The sequence below is a fragment of the Anabrus simplex genome, chromosome 6, assembly GCF_040414725.1.
Source record: "Anabrus simplex isolate iqAnaSimp1 chromosome 6, ASM4041472v1, whole genome shotgun sequence".
NCBI lineage: Eukaryota > Metazoa > Arthropoda > Insecta > Orthoptera > Tettigoniidae > Anabrus > Anabrus simplex.
Genome location: NC_090270.1, coordinates 52,849,566 through 52,863,621, shown reverse-complemented (window position 1 = coordinate 52,863,621; position 14,056 = coordinate 52,849,566). Strand labels below are relative to the sequence as shown.

The 14,056-nt window shown below is 38.4% G+C and overlaps 1 protein-coding gene across 2 annotated transcripts in view; it reads right to left on the bottom strand.

Annotated features, from left to right (window-relative positions):
* per (period) overlaps positions 1-14,056 on the bottom strand; it is a 99,059-nt gene that overhangs the window by 46,537 nt on the left and 38,466 nt on the right. For both annotated transcript variants that reach the window (XM_067149741.2, XM_067149740.2), the window contains exons 7-9: positions 3,275-3,499; positions 2,948-3,133; positions 413-567 (exon numbers count right to left, since the gene is read on the bottom strand). In XM_067149741.2, coding sequence (XP_067005842.2) covers positions 413-567; positions 2,948-3,133; positions 3,275-3,499 — 566 coding nt within the window. The remainder of the gene's footprint in view (positions 1-412; positions 568-2,947; positions 3,134-3,274; positions 3,500-14,056) is intronic.

Below are 14,056 nucleotides of genomic sequence, written 5' to 3'. Positions count from 1 at the left end.
CTGTATTTCTCTGTTATAATATAGTGAGTCTTTACCATTCCTTACCACCTTTAAAGGTACAAAACTGGTTTCACACTACTAACAATTGCTTTAAACCCATCCCATAGGCTGTTTACATGTTTATGTAATCATGGGACAAAATATTTGTAACCTTTATTTAGCAGCCACCTGTACTAACAGCCATTTTTTGGAAGAAGGACTGGTGGTCATTTTAGACAGCTTTAACTATATCTTATTTTCCCTTTGAGCTTGATAAAGACTCCCTGCTTTAATTCTAAAGGATTTAACATCATATTCCTATTAAAGTATCGGATGACGATCTTGTGAGTTTAATTTTATATGTAACATACCATCTATAAACTAAAAGCACATCATAGAAACCTATATTTGAGAACTTCCATTAAATCAATACCTTGAGTACACGATGTTGTCCAATCACAAATTCAAGTTTTCTTGACCATGGATTGATGAAACTTGACCACTCGGTTTCAAGAAGAATGTATCCACCATTATGAACCAGAAAACGATACGGTTTACTCTTGAATGGATGACCCTGCTCTTTCATCACTGTAAAAGTATAAGGTACACAGAACTGACATGAGAAGGAATGCATAATGATGATAAAATTATGATAAAATTATGATGTACATAGAATTAGAAAATTCATTTGCAAAGAAAATGCCATTTGCAAAAGAAAATGAAACACCATGAACGAATCACATGAGTACAACATCAGAGATTATAGGTAGAGCCCTGTGCGGATATACAAAATATTCCTTCATCCGCATATATTGTAAATATTGAACTATATTACGCTGAATGTATTGAAACGGATAGATCCCTTAACATAATACAACAGGCCGGATACCTGACACCAGACTCCTACACAGTGACAGGTTTATTAGGAATTTCCTCTCATGAAAACTGACATATTGAGCTGTTCTCTTTCAGAACCTTTGTTCCTTCCACTAAATGCGGGCAGGAGCTAGTTAGGATTACGTCAGATTTACTGCTGTATGGACTCAAGGCTCTTTATGCATCACCATCCTCCCATATCAATGTCAAAAGTTGCCTAACTACAGACTAAAATAAGAGGATACCTGAGTGAAAATCAATAAACTTCATTATTTACAAATTGTCAGGAAAATTATCCGCACTTCCGTATACTTTGTATCCGCCAAGACACTAATTTCGTGGATATCCGCATCCGTGTTATAGGTTTTAATTATGATAGGTTGACGTCCCCCATTTGAATTTAATGCTGACTACTTGAATAGAAATGCCACTAAGAAGCATGCAAGTCGTTCCTTCATTCACAGAAGCAAGACACTGTATAAGCAGTGTAAGGAGTATGGACCACAGAGCTCAGTTGAGCGCACACGTAGCACGCCCCAACATCATATGTATAGCCGACAGGTTGGACATTTCGGTACATTGCTCACCACATGAACCGTTCTGACTACACTGTGTGTTTGTGTTACAGTGGGAATGTGAGTACAAACATGCATTGAGAAGGCTCAGGTCAAAAGCAGCAGACCAACAGCAGGAAGGATAGTTTCATCATACGACAGACTATAAGCACTCCACAGACATAGATGTACTCCACCATCCCCAGCCCCCAGCCCAGTTGAGAAAGGAGGAGGGACTCTGGTTACACCCTGTAGAGATCTAAATTGACAACAGTATGAGCAGGGAGTAGTGACAAACATTAAATTGTGAAGTAATCAGAGGGCGGGCACAGATGTTAAGGGGGCAGCCCGCCCACTGTGCTTTGGGGACTGTAGGCCAATAACCCGCATCTCTGAGGAAACGTTATTATTGAAACTGCAACAAAGAGAAACCAGATGAAGAAACAGATGATGATTTTTGACATGAAACAGGTCAGAAAAATTGGATGTTGGAATATACGAACATTGCAGCAAACAGGACAACTAAAACAGGTCTGCGCAGAGATGATGAACCACCAACTTGCTATCTTGGGATTAAGTGAGGTCCGATGGAAAGACTTGAGAACAATGATCACCAGAAGGTTTTACCTTTCTATATTCTGGCAATGAAGAGGGAAATGACCATTAAGAAGGCGTAAGAATGCTTCTAAGCGAAACAGCTAAGAAAAGCCTTATAGAATGGAAACCGATTTTGGGAAGAATTATGACAGCAAGATTTAATACCAATGTTAGGAACGTCAGCATAATTCATGCCATTAAGAAAGAAGCCTTTAGATGGAACCCGCAAGGAGCAAGAAAAAGAGGAAGACCAAAGATGACCTGGAGGAGAAGAGTGGAGGAAGAGATGAGGGAGGATGGCAAATCCTGGGCAGACCTAGAGCTGATTGCCAGGAGACGGAACCAATGGTTACAAGTTGCTTGCTTTACGTCGCACCGACACGGACAGGTCTTATGGCGATGATGAAATAGGAAAGTCCTAGGAGTGGGAAGGAAGCGGCCGTGGCCTTAATTAAGGTATAGCCCCAGCATTTGCTTGGTGTGAAAACGGGAAACCACAAAAAACGATCTTCAGGGCTGCTGACAGTGGGGTTCGAACCCACTATCTCCCGGATGCAAGCTTTCAGCTGCGCACCCCTAGGAACCAATGGAGGACTTTTTTTGCAGCCCTTTGCCCCGAATTGGGAACACAGGATATAAGTAAGTAAGTAAGTAAGTAAGTAAGTAAGTAAGAAAGTAAGTAAGTAGACATCGATGTCCACCATCTAGAAACACGTCATGGCAGCTGGGGATACATTAAAATTATAAAATATAAAATGGTAATTACATGTAGCTGGGGATATGACTAGTACCAGTACACTGCTTATTAAAAAAGAAAGTAAGACTCCTAACACCATAGAATCTTCATATAAAAGTAAACAAAATAACAAAAGTTTAAAAAAAATTACATTAGAATGTAAAGTTTCATTTTTATTTTCTTAAGTCAGGCTCTTTCAACACACCTCCTTGGTAGACTTCTTTCAGGAAAGGCAAATCTTCTGGGTGATAAAATTCAAAGACAGAACGTCCAAGCATGTCCTGAGGTGAGTAGCCGAAATAAGGCACAGCCTCAGGATCAACATAGCTAAGCTGACATGATGCCAAATGCCGCGTCAGGAACTTGGGGGATAGCCGTGTCTCATCAGCATCTGTAAATATTGGACAGAGATTGAAAATATTATTTTCCCTAAAATATCTTACATATTTATTACAAAAAGCCAATTCTGGTTTTAAGTACACTATGAATAGGTACTGTACTACATCTACTAATTTGGTAGGAAATTTCTTACTTGTATATGCCGATTTGATGAGACGTGCTGTAATAACCAAGAAAATGCCATGACCTCCATCTTCTCCAGTAAGAAGTTTCTCGCTGGTGGGCAATTCTCGAAATGATATTGTTAGACGAAATGGTAAACAGGTGACTTTCTTTTCAATAATACCAAAGCCAGTTGACTTTAAGCCCCGGTACTGACGTAAACAGCAATAGAAGAGGTTCTTTTTTGAGATGCATTCTAAGGGGGGAAAAGATATTGTCAATACAGATAGATATTCAAGAAATTCAAGGACAAAGTAAAATGAAAATTAGGAAAAGGTAACAAGTCAAGGCGAGAATACTAATATGAGAGAACAAAAACTTTTTTTTTGCTAGTGGTTTTACGTCGCACTGACACAGATAGGTCTTATGGCGACGAACAGAACGAAAACTAAATGGCTCCTAATTACTAAACTCAAAGATAGTTCAACAAGGCTTCAGTTTGGTCCATTTTCCTGTTATAAATTCAATGAATTTATGTCTTTTTTGTTGTCATTTTATGAAATAGGAAAATGTACTTTAGCATTCAAATTAGGCTGAACTAAACAAAATTGAGAAAATAATTGCTACCTACTCAGCTGCAAATCTTTCTCTTTAAATTCTGACAATAAGCCAGGACTCCATTTGCGAGTTTATTTGTATGTATTGGTTATACTTCTGAAGCTTTTAGAGCCAAACACACAAAGGCATTTATTTCGCAAAGGTGCTGGGAAATTGATTATGGTGTCTTGATGGAAGACTAATAGGAATGTCACCAAATGTACATGTTCCACATCACTTGGGCAAGAAACAATGAAATTAAATATTATGCCACATAAAGGGGGGGGATTAGTGTTTCTTGATGTAGTAACTGTTTCAAACGTGATTTATAAACAAACAACAGTTTGTGGTGTCAAAATTCAGTACCTTCAAAGCTTGAGTATTTCTTCAGGATAAGAAAATAAGGAAAGATTACTTAACGGAAAAGGGAAAATATTAATCTACAGCATACTAGTAAGTAATGCATATAGCTTTCTAAGGCAAGTAATGATTATGCTGATCCTAGACTATCAGATCATGCATATGGAGAAAGTCCATAAATTGCTTATTGATACTTCTATTAGTTTTTGTAAAGCACTTGCAGTGAATTCTTCAGAACACATGCAGCAGATGATTTGTGATAGAGTTCATCCTTGTCAAGAAATATGTTCAAAATCTAAACAATTCTGGTAGCCCCTACTTCACTGTCAAATGAAGAAAGTTGAAAAGCCAAGAAAGAGAGAAGAGAAGATGTTATATAGTAATCAATGGCTACCATATAAACTTTGAAGATGTCTGATACTTCTCGGGCAATGAAACTGAGTGTTGAACTGAAGATCATTTCAAAAGGGTATATATTACTGAACACTTAATGATCAACTACCCATGTATTAATGCAATTATTGCTGAATAACTGCACAAAAAGAGAACACACAAAAATGTGCAAATAAAATTACCCCTTTTGTATTTTTCATCAGTCTCAATTGATAGTATGGAGTCAAAATCGTGGTTCAAAGCAAAAAGAATTTAATGATGTTTACTGAGCTGGATAGGAGTCCCTTCCTAGTTACAAGGTCTAACATAGGGCAGAGAAATAGATTTTTTTTTTTACAATTGGCTTTATGTCGCACCGACACAGATAGGTCTTATGGTGACGAGGGCATAGGAAAGGGCTAGGAGTGGAAAGGAAGTTGCCATGGCCTTAATTAAGGTACAGCTCCAGCATTCGCTTGGTGCAAAAATGGGTTACCACAGAAAACCATCTTCACAGCTGCCGACAGCGGAGTTCGAACCAACTATCTCCCGAATGCAAACTCACAGCTGTGCGCTCCTAACCACACGGCCAACTCGCTCTGTGAAATAGGTTCATTCCACACAACTGTGAATATTCACCTGATGAAGCTGCACACCTGTTCTACAGTCAAGGCAGATAAGTTATGACCACAACCAAGGGTACAACAATATAGCTGGCTGTTCGTTCAGTTTATTACTGTTATTGCAAGCATCTAGTATATTCTGGCTAGTTTAGTGTTCGTTCAGATTATTACTGTTATCGCAAGCATCTAGTACACTCTGGCTAGTTTAGTGTTTGTCAATATGAACATTTTAAAAGAGCATTCTCGAGACCTTATTCAAACCCAGAGAAAGACTTTTGCTATGTATGGGTATGATGAAGACGTAACTCATTGGGCATGCCGGAATTCGTTTTCAAGATTTTGGTCTAGAAACTTTTCTTGTACAAATCTTGTACTGACGTAAAGGTATAAAAGAGTTACTTGAAGTCAATCCAAGGATAACAAGGAAGGAATTAGCACAAAACTGATTAAATCGTCTAGTAATGTGAGAAATCATCTGAATGGGCTTGGCTACATTCCTTGCTGTGATATTTCAGTAGCATATGAACTGAGTACACACAATTCGGTTCAGCACATGTCTGTCTGCGATTCCTTGCTGATAGTCAATCAATATGATTCTTTGCTAAAATGACTGGTGACTAGTGACAAGAAGTGGCCTGCATAATGATAACACTGTGAAAAGAAAGCATGGTACAAATATATGTTTCTGATATTACAGTAAACAACCAAATGAATAAGATGCTAATTTCTCTACCTAGGCTGTATAGTGAGTGTGTAGTTTCATCAGGCAAATATTTGTGATTGTAGAAAATGGATTCAATTTCCCACCCAATAGTTACGAGATCAACAAGATAGAGCATTTTTCTTAACAGTACACTTAGTGCAAGCTGTGTTCTGTCATCGAGGGGACAATATGTTTCACACAAGAAGATATATACACAAAACACTACAGAGAAAAAAAAAGAAAAAAAAACATAAATTCTGATACAAATATCATCTACAAGTAAAAGATCTCTGCACATGGTTATGAAGGTGTTTAGGGGTTGTAGTAAGGATGTAAAGGAGAGGGCATATAAGTATCTGGTAAGTCCCCAACTAGAGTATGGTTATGCTACTTAGGTTCCAGAATGGGTAAAGAAAATAAAAAGTAAATAAATGCAATGTAAATTTTAATCTTATACCAGTTGTACAATATCATTTGAAGTAATTCCACATACTGTATTTCAGTTGACTGTATTTGTAAGTAGTACAGGAGATATTATAGGTAGAATTTCATAAACAATGTAAATTTATTAAGGATGAGCTGTGTGTTTAATAGAAAAAATTGTTAGCGTAAATTATATAATATTGTATTATAGGAAAATTTTATTCTCTTGTTAATATAATATTTAGTGCTTGACAATAATGTATTTTAGTATACCATTTGCCACCGAGGTAGACACCTCATTTGCAAATAAAGAGATTATATCTATGGCACATATTATTCAGTTCAATTATTTCTTTACTTTCGTAAGGCATTATTGGAATGTTGATTTTTTCCAAAATAATTCTTAGAGGTCATGGTCAAATCAACAGAGCCATTCACCTCGATCTTCAATAAACTGGTGGGCCTACATGTTTAAAATGATGAGTACATAATGATTTCACAAACCTTTCTTGCCTTGATACCATTCTTTTCCATTCCATTCACCATTCGACATCCCTTCCTGCCACGATAATTATATAACTTGTAATTGACTTCATATTAACATTGTCACTAACAAAATAGCAACTCTGTAAACAAAAATGGTAATCCCATCTTTTTTCTTTGGTTAACGTCTCATTTCTAGTAGGCATATTTCAGAATATGTTTACTGTCATCTCACTTGGTTTTTACTTGAGATGTTAGTTTTTCTTGAACAGTAAAAAGAGTCACAATAAACAGAATATATTCTCCAAAATAAATAAATATTGAAATATGGAAAACTCCCCACGATAATTTATCTTACATCAAAATTTCAATTATATCCACTGGTCAGAAATTCCTATGACTTGTTCAAATACAGAACACACAATATTTTCCCGCAACATCAGGATTATGTCAATAATAATACTGAGTACATGATCAAGAGCCCTGAATTCTAATTCCTTTATGAATAAGTTAACAAATGTTTGAACCTCTTTCATTCACCCAAATACACCCTAGTCAAACCATTCATAAACACTTACATGTCACATCTGCACCTTTCAAGTATCCTTTATATCGACTGGATTGTATTAATGCAAAGTATGAACACCGATGAGGATCTTTTTGAAACCTTTATAAATACTTAATTTTCATTGTTCTTATTCATTAAAAATGAAATATTATCTAACAAGATGTTAATATTCTAACACATTTATGTTATTAAACCCATGTTTTCAGATTGTAATTTAGAAAGGCAGAAGCTCTATGAGAAGCATGTAGACATGGGCACCCAAATGATAGTTTGTAGAGTGGGGCTAGACCTGGAGGTATGTAGTATTTTTAATATTTTGGAGGATGAATGGCGACTTGTATTCCACGGTAGAGTACCACACATAGTATCCCCTACCACTTCTACGTAATACAGATTGTTAAATAATTTTCTTGAAAGAAAAACCCCTGAATAAATTAGATTTTTCCTTTCCCTGAGAGCTGGGGTGGGGGCGGGTCCCCACCTTGCCCCCGGGCATGGGCCCCCATGCATGTAGATACATGCATCATGGTTGAGACATAAGGAATACAGTATTTAATGTAATAATGAGAAACAACAGATAAAGTTACTTGGAACTAGAATAGTAGACAACTAACAGTTTAAAAAATTCTTAGCTTGTGTCAGGAATGATATGTTATACATAACGAGACAAATCTACCAGGTGTATGCATAAGTCTTTTCCGGTTTCACTAAAAGATGGCACCAGTGAACAGTACACAGCATATGAATTTGACACATATGTCAGTTCGTTCATCTCACATTAACCTACCAACTAACACAAGCTGAGTCCGCCAAACACTAGGATCTATGTTGTACTGTTCAGTGATCACGTTGACGCATGTGCCTAAAAAAGAACATTTGTGGCATGCATTACTTTTCTTATTTAATCAACAGAAAAAGACTGTGAAAAGTCATCGTTTGCTGGTAGAAACATATGGTAAACACACTCCATCAACTAGAACATGTGAGACATGGTTTCGATAATTCAAATGTGATGATTTCAATGTGAAGAATATACTTTGTGCCTGATGGGACCAGAATGGTATTGTGTATTATGAACTCTTGAAGCCCAGCAAGACCATTAATGCACAACGCTATCGCCAACAAATGATTAATTTAAATCACGCATTGATTGAAAGACAACCGGAATAGGTCAGCAGACATAGCAAAGTGATTTTGTTACACAACAATGCGCTGCTGTCCCACACAGCAAAACCAGTGAAAGACACCTTGAAATCGCTTGGATGCGACATACTTCCACACCCGCCGTACTGGCCCGACCTGGCGCCAGCTGATTTATCACCTCTTCGCATCAGTGGAGCACGCGCTTGCAGAGCGGCACTTCAGCAATTCTGAGGAAGTTGGAAAATGGCTCAACAAATGGTTTGCCACAAAAGACAAGCAGGTTTTCTGGCATTGTATTCATAACTTCATAAGTTACCTGAAAGTTTGTAGAAGCTGATGGCTAATATTTTGAAAAAACAAGAAATGAATTTCCCTTGAAAATTACATGCTTTCTTTACCACAAAAACTGGCAAAAACTTATGCATACACCTGGTATTCCAACCGAGCGAGCTGGCTGTATGGTTAGGATCATGTTGCTGTGAACATGCACCCACTGTCGGCAGCCCTTAAGATGGTTTTCCTTGGTTTCCCTTTTTTACACTGTGCAAATGCTGAGGCTGTACCTTAATTAAGGCCACGGCTGCTTCCTTCCCACTCCTAGCCCTTTCTTGCCCCATCAGTGCCATAAGACCTATCTGTGTTGGTGCTACGTAAAGCAAATTGTAAAAGCAAACAAAATGAAAGAATCTATTCTGCTAGTTACACATAAGATTATTAGGGAACAGAATAATGCTATGAGTAAAAATTATTCTTTGCTTGTGTCAGGAATGATATGTTCTGGTAGTTACAAAGCTCTACTACATAGCAAGATATTCTGTAAAAATCACAATATCTGCAAATACAGACTTCCAAGGACTGCATGTAAAAAGAGAGAGGGAGACACAGAAAATCAAACTGATAGCTGTCCCAACGAGGGTTCCTCATGCTTTAGTCTTCTGGTAATTCTCACCAATTATTCTTTAACTGAAATGGATTACATAAAATTATGTACATTTAGCCTGGTTGGTATACGGCTTACTGTTAGGGTCATCAGTACAGAGACTGGTTTCATGCAGATCTTCATGCCACCGTATCCTGTGGTAACCTTTTCATTTCTACATATAGTCGAACTTCGATACCTCGAACTTCCATTATTCGAATTTTCAGTATCTCGAAGTAACTTAAATTTCCCAGCCATTTGTCCTATTCTTCACGTGTATTTATTTCTCAGTTACTCGAAATTCGGTTATACAAATTTCTCGATTTCTTGATGCAAACATTTCCTCCCTTGAATCAAAAAATACTCTGTAACTCAAATTTTGTGGCAACATTAACTGTGCAATAAGGCATTTGTGGCTTGTGAAGAACATTTAACAAGTAAAGAAAGGGTTCCAGTGATGCTGGGAGCTAATATGACGGGAACCAAAAAACTAAAACTTCTAGGGATCGAAAAATTGGCGAAGCCTCGTTGGTTCTCGGATGTGAATTACTGGTCACGAACAAAAGCAACCTCCCAAGTTGCGGATGACAAGCTCCATTTACAAACCTCGGCTGTATGGTACTGTCAAGAAGTTTCAACTTGAAGGGAGGAAAGGTTAACAGTAACAAACAGAAGAGACTAACAGATTTTTTTCCCAAAGGTGTTAACGGAGATATGTTTCTTGTTTCACTACTGTATGTACTGTATCCTGTCTTCCAAAAAGTTACTAGAATAATAATTAAAGTAATGCCATAAAATAGAGTTATTTGCATATTTTTAAATACTGTTAAAAATAGTGTATTCAGTATAAACATACACTATGTGATCAAAAGTATTCGGACACCTCCAAAAACGTAAGTTTTTCATTTTAGGTGCATTGTGCTGCAACCTACTGCCAAGTACTCCATAGCAGCGATCTCAGTAATCATTCGACATAGTGAGAGAGCAGAATGGGGTGCTCTGCGGAACTCACGGACTTCGAATGTGGTCAAGTGATTGGGTGTCACTTGTGTCAGAAGTCTGTACGCGAGATTTCCACACTCCTAAACATCCCTAGGTCCACTGTTTCTGATGTGATAGTGAAGTGGAAACATGAAGGGACACGTATAGCATGAAAGCGTACAGGCCGACCTCATCTGTTGACTGACAGAGACCGCCTACAGTTGAAGACGGTCGTCAAGTATAATAGGCAGGCATCTATCCAGACCATCACACAGGAATTCCAAACTGCATCGGATCCACTCCAAGTACTATGACAGTTTGGCGGGAGGTGAGAAAACTTGGATTCCATGGTCGAGCGGCTGCCCATAAGCCACACATCACGCAGGTCAATGCCAAACGACGCCTCGCTTGGTGTAAGGAACGTAAATACTGGACGATTGAACAGTGTTGTGTGGAGTGACGAGTCACGGTACACAACGTGGCGATCCGATGGCAGGGTGTGGGTACGGCGAATGCCTGGTGAACGTCATCTGCCAGTGTGTGTAGGTGCCAACAGTAAAATTTGGAGCTGGTGGTGTTATGGTGTCATCATGCTTTTCATGGAGAGGGCTTGCACCCCTTGTTTTGCATGGCACTATCACAGCACAGGCCTACATTGATGTTTTAAGCACCTTCTTGCTTCCCACTGTTGAAGAGCACTTCGGGGATGGCGATTGCATCTTTCAACACGATCGAGCACCTGTTCATAACGCTCAGTCTGTGGCGGAGTGGTTACGTGACAATAATACCCCTGTAATGGACTGGCCTGCACAGAGTCCCAACCTGAATCCTACACAACACATTTGAGATGTTTTGGAATGCCGACTTCATGCCAGGCCTCACCGACTGACATCGCTACCTCTCCTCAGTGCAGTGCTCTGTGAAGAATGGGTTGCCATCCCCAAAAACCTTCCAGCACCTGACTGAACGTATGCCTGCGAGAGTGGAAGCTGTCATCAAGGCTAAGGGTGGGCCAACACCATATTGAATTCCAGCATTACCGATGGAGGACACCACGAACTTGTACGTCATGTTCAGCCAGGTGCCCGGATACTTTTGATCACATAGTGTATGATTCAATTATGTGCTGTACATGCTAAAAAATGGTATTCTCTATATCTCAAAATTTCAATAACTCGAAATAAAATTTAGCTCCTGAGGTGATTCGAGATATCAAGATTCCACTCTAATTGTTTTGTTTCCTTGTTGTTTTTTTGTTTTGTTTTTTGTTTGTTTTGTTTTTTGCTAACAATGCTTTACGTCACACCAACACTGAGAGGTCTTATGGTGATGATGGGATAGGGAAGGGTTAGGAGCAGGATGGAAGCAACTTTGATCTTAATTAAGGTACAGCATTTGCCTGGTGTGAAAATGGGAAACCACGGAAAACCATCTTCAGGACTGCCAACAATGGGGCTAAACTCTAAGTAACTACACCTTACATTCTACTCTAATCTGTTTGTCATATTTACAGTATATCTTGGTCTACCCCTACTGTTCTTACCACCTACACTTCCCTCAAAACCAACTGAACAAGTTCTGGGTGTCTTAAGTTGTGTCCATTCTCTCTCTTCTTCTGGTCAAATTTTGCCAGATTGTTCTCCTCCCACCAATTCGATTCATTATCTCTTCATTGGTGATTCAATTCACCTATCTAACCTTCAGCACATCAGCACAGCAAAGCACAGCACATCACATTTCAAAAGCTTCTCTCCTCTTTCTAACCTAATTACGGTTCATGTTTCACTACCATACAATGCCATGCTCCAGACAAAACTCTACAAAAAATCTCTTTCTAATTCCTAACCAATGTTCGAAGTGAGCAAATTTATTTTTTTAAGAAAGGTTTTCCCTGCTTGTACCAATCTGAATTTTTTGCCTTCCTTACTTCTGCCATTATTAGTTATTCTACTGCATTCCATTGCTTTACTGTGTCCATACCATTCAGCAATTTCTCCAAATCTTCTGCAGACTCAGATAAAATAACTGTATAATCAGCAAATCTCCGAGTCCACTCCTTGGATTGTGACTCCCTTTCCAAATTCCTCCTTGATTTCCCTTACCGCTTGTTTTATATAAACACTGAAAAGGAGAGAGGACAAACTGCAGCCTTTCCTCACTTCTTTCTGGATTGTTGCTTCTTTTTCCTAGTCCTCAATTCTTATAGCTGTCCATATAAAATGTGTGAGAGAGATATAAAGAGATAGAGCCATCAAGCAACGCTGCCAGATTAGCTGCTTACGTTGCTGCTCAGGGAGGTTACAGTTGTTGCTAAGATGTCTGCTGTATGAGTTTCTACCACCCTGCATTACATGTTCTGAATATCCTACATACATACTGAGCCCTTTAGTCAGCAATGGGTTCAATGCATCCATACATCTTTATAGACCGTTAAGCCTTTCAGCGTCCAGTCTGCAAGCCTCTGTGAATTTACTAAACATCACCACAATTCTCTATTTGCAACATGTGCTGTGGCTTCATTTAGTTCTTGAATATCCTACGGGCTCCATACTTTGATCAAGGACACAAATTATAACCTTCTTCTTGTGTATGAACTTTGGAACAGATATGTGAATTTATACAGGAAGTTCTTTGATACATTTCAACCACTGTATATAGTAATAATAATATTAGGAATGTTTTAACACAAGCCTTGCTAGATGTAACCAATTCGAGTATATCAAATCAAGTGTAATCTATATGATTTTATCATTTAGTGTCTTCTTCTTCTTCTTCTTCTTCTTCTTCACGGCTTTTCCCACATCTGTGGGATTGCGGGTGCGAACAGTGTCGCACATGTGGATCTGGCCCTGTTTTACGACTGGATGCCCTTCCTGATGGCAACCCTTTATGGAGGGACGTAATTACTACTGCATTTTTCTGAGGTGGTTGGTAGTGTAGTGCGTTGTCTGAATATGAAGAGGAAAGTGTTGGGACAAACACAAATACCCAGTCTCCATGCCAGGAGAATTAATCAGACGCAATTAAAATCCCCGACCCGGCCGGGAATCGAACCTGGAACCCTCTAAACCAAAGGCCTCAATGCTGACCATTCAGCCAATGAGTCGGACATTTCATAATGTAGTGTCCATCCGTATATTTAGTCTTTTGTCAAGATTTTGAGAGGGCTGATACAATATATTATGTAGAAACAATACCCAACATATCTGAAAGTTTATCTGTATGGCTGTCATTCTGTTTTAAATTGCATAGATGCAAAATCTGCTGATCCATTTTCATGACATATTAAAGTAGAGACTGTTTTATCTCGGTAGGAGCTGAGAAATAACATTTTAACCTCTAGAACACCACCTCTCAGCCAGAGAGAAGAGAATAATGAATTCAGCAACTTCCCTCATGGGCATCCGATATCACGCTCAGGTCCACTGTTGGTTTTTTCCTAACAATAGCAGTCAGTGTTTAGTAGGAAAAAAAATACTCAAAGATGTTGATAAACTTAACCATAATAAGTATTTTATTTGATTCTGTACTGATTTGTCTAAATTTATTAAAGAAACTATTTAAAATAGTTTATGTTGGGTCCACCTTGTCAATAGGGAAAGAGTATTTTCAGAAGTTGCTGAACATGAGAACTAATGATA